The 6,162-nt window shown below is 46.2% G+C and overlaps 1 protein-coding gene across 1 annotated transcript; it reads left to right on the top strand.

Moving 5' to 3' along the window:
* The first annotated feature begins 979 nt into the window (after positions 1-979).
* On the top strand, positions 980-3,826 carry LOC103714656 (BTB/POZ domain and ankyrin repeat-containing protein NPR5-like). The gene is made up of 2 exons (XM_008801983.5): positions 980-1,830; positions 2,617-3,826. Exons 1-2 carry the CDS (start codon positions 1,318-1,320, stop codon positions 3,676-3,678), a joined length of 1,575 nt encoding a protein of 524 aa, XP_008800205.1. The 5' UTR covers positions 980-1,317; the 3' UTR covers positions 3,679-3,826.
* Positions 3,827-6,162: the final 2,336 nt, after the last annotated feature.

The following is a 6,162-nucleotide window of genomic DNA, read 5'->3' as shown; positions in this document are numbered from 1 at the left end:
ATTAGTAATTAAATTGAAAGAAAATACTACATAAGTAAGATCTATCAATATCTTGATGGGGAATGTAAATGAAAAGAACATCCTAATAAGAAAAAAGAAATAAGAAGAGAAGGTAGAAAGCTGCTTATGGATAATTGTGATCCTATCAATCAGTGGGATACTTAAATATCGTATAGCATTAGTCAACAACAAACTAGGCTTTAAACGGGGTGGTTGCATCGATCCTTCCTCCATCTGGGAGAAGATTCTAGATTTATATCCTTTCTATGCTCCCAAGTCCTTTGTTTAATGTGATTTCGATTTGTCGCTATGTTGGTATTTTCTCTGCCTTTTGTCTCTCTCCGGCTAACTTAAATTACACAAAGTGATGTAATTAAAGAAGGTGAAGATATATATAGAGTACTAGTTAAAACAAAAGAGGCAAGCACAAGCAACGCCAATAAAATTTACCACAGCAAAAATCAAATGGCATATGTAGAATATTTCGATATTTGTATCTCAAAAAATCATACTTCATGCGGTGTTCTCAATATCAAAAGTTTAATTAAATAAAAGCTAATGAGGGAATTAATTTGTGAGGAAGAAAGATATGAAATCATGCCTTTCTTGTAATAACAAAAATAAACATAGTCGAGTTCCCTTGCTTTCTCTGTTTAAATAATTGAAGCCCTTATTCTTGTCTTGCTTGCACGTTGGTACCCTATTTGAAAAGAGAGAAGAAAATGAACTAAAAAACAACACCGAACCATGTCAAGCTTGTTATTTAACTTCCCAAACGAGGTTCATTTTCCATCATTCCAGCATTTCCGCACCCATTTTCCGCTTTTCTACACCTCAATTATTTAAATACCCCAGCCGCCCAGCACAGCCACCCAAGTTGCTCGACTCCTCTTTCTTGCTTTCCCCCTGTCTCTCTCTCGATCTATCCCCCTCTGAAATAAAGAAAAAAATATATATAAAAAAAATCCCATCCCACCGCACACCCCAAAAGGAAAGGAACAAGAAACGAGAAGCAGCAACAGTGCGGCGAAGAGGTCATGAGAAGAGGCCCCCCTCGCCACCTCTTCCCCCATTCCTCCGCTCTCCCATTCCCACTCCTCTCCCTGACACACAACTCCCCCTCTTCTAGACCTCTCCCCACTCTTTCCTTCTGAAACGTCTTCAAGTCATCAGTCAGCTGAGAGAGAGAGAGAGATAGATATAGAGATAGATATAGAGATAGATAGATAGATAGATAGATAGATAGACCTGCTAAGAAGGACACGGGAGAGTAAAAAGGGCTGAGCAGCGTCGCAGCAGCAGCAGTTCAGTTCAGCAATGGAGGATTCACTGAAATCCCTCTCCTTGGACTACTTGAACCTGCTGATCAATGGCCAGGCCTTCAGCGACGTCACCTTCAGCGTCGAGGGCCGTCTCGTCCACGCCCACCGCTGCATCCTCGCCGCCCGCAGCCTCTTCTTCCGCAAGTTCTTCTGCGGCCCCGACCCCCCTTCCCCGGGTCTCCTCCTCCTCCACCAGGACCTCCACCCCCACCACCACCACGGCCCCCGCTCCCCCTCCGGCGCATCCGCCTCGTCCCCCCGCGGGGCCTCCGCCGCCGGCCCCGTCGTGATCCCGGTGAACTCCGTCGGCTACGAGGTCTTCCTGCTGCTGCTGCAGTTCCTGTACAGCGGCCAGGTCTCCATCGTCCCGCAGAAGCACGAGCCGCGCCCCAATTGCAGCGAGCGCGGCTGCTGGCACACCTCTTGCACTGCCGCCGTCGACCTTGCCCTCGACACCCTCGCCGCCGCCCGCTCCTTCGGCGTCGAGCAGCTGGCGCTGCTCACCCAGGTACCCCCTGCCAAAACTCCTCCCCCAAGATCTGACCTCCTCGCATCAGATCAAACTCTTTCGCTGATGCCTTAATTGTACAGTTGTTCATTAGGTCCTACTGTTGCCATTTTTGGGATTGCTGGATCTTGAGGTGCGTGTGAGCAATTGAGCCATCCTTCCCATCATGCATCTGCCCCATTAATGAAGTGCCTTTCGATTCTAGGGTTGGTCTGTCTCCTTTCCCTTCGTTTCCTTTATCTTTGCTCATTCCTTGCAGCGTGCTGCTTGCGGCTTTATCTTTCTATCTCCTATAATCCTATTTATAGCCGCCTTCTCCTCCTCCTTCCCTTTTGTGTTCATCTTGTTCTTCTTGTTTCTTCTTGTTAACTGTGTCAACGGCGGCTGCCTTGCTACAGTGAACAGGTGACATGAGTGGGGCTCTTTCAGATTGCACGCCATCTTTCATCCTTCTTCCATCATAAGCATCTGTAAACTAGGGGTTTCCCCTTTTTCCGAGAAGATCTTTGCCCATTTCATGCAGCATCCCAATTTATTTCTAGAATTGGGTGCTTTGCTGTTCTAGGCCAATCATCGCCTCACTGAGTCCCCAACGCCCCTCCTCTCTCGCCGCATCTCTCTCTATATTTTATGCAGGGAATAAGCCTAGAATTCCCTTCTCCACCGGCCCAGGCCATCTCCCCAACTACCATCTCAAGCAGAAGATGCCTTTGTTTATCACTGTTTGCAGAATCGTTCGCCTCCAAATTTTTTTTGCTCTCGTTCATTCAACTTTCTGATTCGCAGAAGCAACTGGCGAGCATGGTCGAGAAGGCGTCGATCGAGGACGTGATGAAGGTGCTGATGGCGTCGCGCAAGCAGGACATGCACCAGCTCTGGACCACCTGCTCCCACCTCGTCGCCAAGTCGGGCCTCCCGCCTGAGGTCCTCGCCAAGCACCTGCCCATCGACGTCGTGGCCAAGATCGAGGAGCTCCGCCTCAAGACCTCCCTCGCCCGCCGCTCCTCCTTCATGTCCCACCACCCACTCGACATCGCCGTGGCCGGCGTCGGCCCATCCTCTGCTGCTGCTGCCGCCGCCGAGCTCGAGGACCAGCACCACAAGATCCGGCGCATGCGCCGCGCGCTCGACTCCTCCGACGTCGAGCTCGTCAAGCTCATGGTCATGGGCGAGGGGCTCAACCTCGACGACGCGCTCGCCCTTCACTACGCTGTCGAGAACTGCAGCCGCGAGGTCGTCAAGGCGCTCCTGGAGCTCGGCGCGGCCGACGTCAACTGTCCTGCAGGGCCGGCAGGGAAGACCCCCCTCCACATCGCCGCCGAGATGGTCTGCCCCGACATGGTCGCCGTCCTCCTCGACCACCACGCGGACCCCAACATCCGGACAGTTGACGGGGTTACTCCACTCGACATCCTCCGTACCCTCACCTCGGACTTCCTCTTCAAGGGCGCTGTCCCGGGGCTCTCGCACATCGAGCCCAACAAGCTCCGGCTCTGCCTCGAGCTGGTCCAGTCTGCGGCGATGGTCATGTCGAGGGAGGAGGCAGCGAATAGTGGCGGCGGCGGCGGCGGCGGAGGTCGCAATCCCAGCACGGCCATGTACCATCCTCCAATGAATCCCGAGCCCAGCAATTGCAATGCCAACAGCCTCAGCAGCAGCAGCAGCAGCAGCATGGTTAACCTCAGTCTCGATTCGAGAATGGTATACCTCGATCTTGGCATGGCGGCGCAATTGGGGTGCAAGATCAATGATGGGGGTGAGGATGACAACAGCTGCAGTAGGTCTCAAGGGGGTGGTGGTGGCATTGGTCCATCATCCTCCATGTATTCTTCTCATGGATTCCCGTAACTACCTTGTAAGCTAAGCAAGGAACCTCCTACTGGTCTATATATCGCATTATGTCATACTCTATCTATTCTAATGCTCATGAATGGGAAAAGCAGGCTAAAGCTAGGCCAGGAAGCAAGATATATATATAGAGAATTGAATTGGAATATTTCGAGGTTTTCTCTCCTTTTTTTCTTCTTGTATTTCTATCTTTCCTTCTACAAAAGTTGTTTGGGGATGTTGTAGGAATGGGGGCAGGTCATGGGCAACTGCATCTAGACACAAGAGAAGAGGGGTTTGCTGGTTATTTTATTTTGATTTTTTTAATATATATTTTTGTTTGCGTTTTGGGATTTCGGTATTTTTTTTTTGGAGTATTGGCTCTCATGGATGGGCAGCAGCATGTGGGGGATTTGTAGAGGGAGACAACGAGAATCTAAGTGAGCTTTGAATGATGGAGGAGATGCAGGTCAATCTTTTCACTCCCTCTGGCCTGTCACCCCTTTTGTTTTTATTGCTATATACAATATCAGAGCCTATTTATTTATTTATGACCTTTTTGTTTTGTTCCTCCCTACCAACTCATGATCGTCCCCCCCCCCCCCTCTCTCCCTCTCTCCCTACCTTTTCTCTTGTATTGAGTGCAGCTTGCTATCATGGTGGGTGGATTACTTGGAATAGTAGCAACTATTACTACTCCTAATGGCAGGAGGGATCATCTCCACAAGGTGAGGTGGGTTCCCCTTTGTCCATGGCTCTTAAGTGGCTCCTTGAGCCTCCCTGTTGAGGCTTGTTTGGGTATATATATGTATATGGGCATCATATCCAAGTGAAGGTAATGAGTTGTCTCCGTCCGCAACAGCTTCTATAGTGCATGTATATTTCTCTTGCTTTCTTACATCGGCTTTGCATGCATCATGGCCATCTTTACGGCCTATAGTTTTTATTATTATATATAAAGGCCAAAGAGGAAAAGAGATCACCCAACTGTAGACAAATATATCTCTTGTCTTGCATGAATGCAACACTGAGTGTGACTACACGACACCCCTATGGATTGTTATCTTACCTAAATCAGGATTCCTTCTCTGTGAGCGAGCTGCTTTTGCTCTCCTCCTTTTCCTTTTGTAGCCGCTTTTGAGGCTCATATCCGCATCCTCTTTGAGAAAGAAGCCTTTATGAAAACTGCGTTCTTCTTACCCCCAATAGTGTGTTTCTGTATCGGTCTTCAAGCTTCATAACGTCTGCTTGAATATATTTGACACACCTTCTCCTCTCTCTCCCTCTCTCAGTCTCCGTTTCTTCTCTTCCACTTTGAGGTACGTTGTTTTATCACTCCGTTTGAAAGAACGGAATAAGAACCAGATGAAGAAGATGATTTTTCGCTACTGTTGAGAGATGTGAACTGTATTCTTTGTCTACGCAATCAATCATATACTCTTCGATTTTTTTTTTATCAGAAACAAGCCATGTACATGTGATTATTTTCTGGAAATTACAACGTGCATGTAATTAGTACCATTGTTTCTCTATATACTTTTTAACATTTCATGGCATATATATCTGCATCATGTTTTTGCCTGAAATTAAGAAATTAGGAAAGGTTAACGCTTTTCTAAGAATGATGCTTTGGTTCGTCTACTAAGTTGTCACTAGCTTTTCTCTTTTCCTTTTCATTTTTTTTCTTGTGCAAGCTGTCACTATTTAGAGCCTCAGAGATACCTAGCCCCTTATGGCCGGCCGTTGCATGTTGCAGGGAAAAGGTTGATTAGATCCTGGGAAGCAATAGCAATAGTAATAGTTAATACTCTATTGTTTATCATGCTAATAAACAAAAGGTGCTTCTGTTTTTTCAAAATTTTATTTATGGCCGCGCATGTAACTAGTGGTTATGAAGTAATTCAATTTTCTGATATAGCTTTTTAACACTTTCTGCTTGCATGTCATGCAAGGATCAATTACTAATTTGAAGCTCTCTGTAGATGTTTTATAGTCAGATTTCTGGATAAAAGTCATAATAACTGTTCTATCTAATTATCTTCTCACGGCAAAATTCTACAGACTTTTGATGATATCTCCTTATATGGCTCCTTTACATCCAATAGGGAAAATGCATATATAACATGCTACTGTTTCGTGTGATTACTTGCTGAAACTAGCAGGATGATTAGGTTATTTGTATTATAACATCATCCTTTATGTGGTATATATTTAGATCATTATCTGGTTGCGAGATTCTGCCAATAAATTTTGTTGTATTTAGCTTAACTGCAAATTTTCTTTCATTATATTCTGCATGGTGCAAATCCAGACATGCAGAAACGTGGTTCAAAGAAACAAGAACAGTTGGTCCTCTCTCCAAGTTCTCATTTCTACACATAACTTGTAAGGAAATTCTAGAAGTCAAGAACAAATGGATTTATTTTAGACACAGATAATATTAGCATTTATTAATGTAACTGACTCTTTATAGTAGCAAAGCACTTAATCATATGGTTCTACATT

The sequence above is a fragment of the Phoenix dactylifera genome, chromosome 17, assembly GCF_051530095.1.
Source record: "Phoenix dactylifera cultivar Ajwa chromosome 17, Ajwa_hap1_PhDact_Kaust_v1.1, whole genome shotgun sequence".
Classification (NCBI taxonomy): domain Eukaryota; kingdom Viridiplantae; phylum Streptophyta; class Magnoliopsida; order Arecales; family Arecaceae; genus Phoenix; species Phoenix dactylifera.
The sequence above is the reverse complement of the archived record's forward strand: the minus strand, read 5'-3'. Positions and strand labels throughout refer to the sequence as shown.

Coding starts and splice junctions, on each gene's coding strand:
- LOC103714656 (XM_008801983.5), top strand. CDS start 1,318: ATGGAGGATTCACTGAAATCCCTCTCCTTGGACTACTTGAACCTGCTG. Junction 1,831..2,616: donor AGCTGGCGCTGCTCACCCAG/GTACCCCCTGCC, acceptor TCTGATTCGCAG/AAGCAACTGGCGAGCATGGT.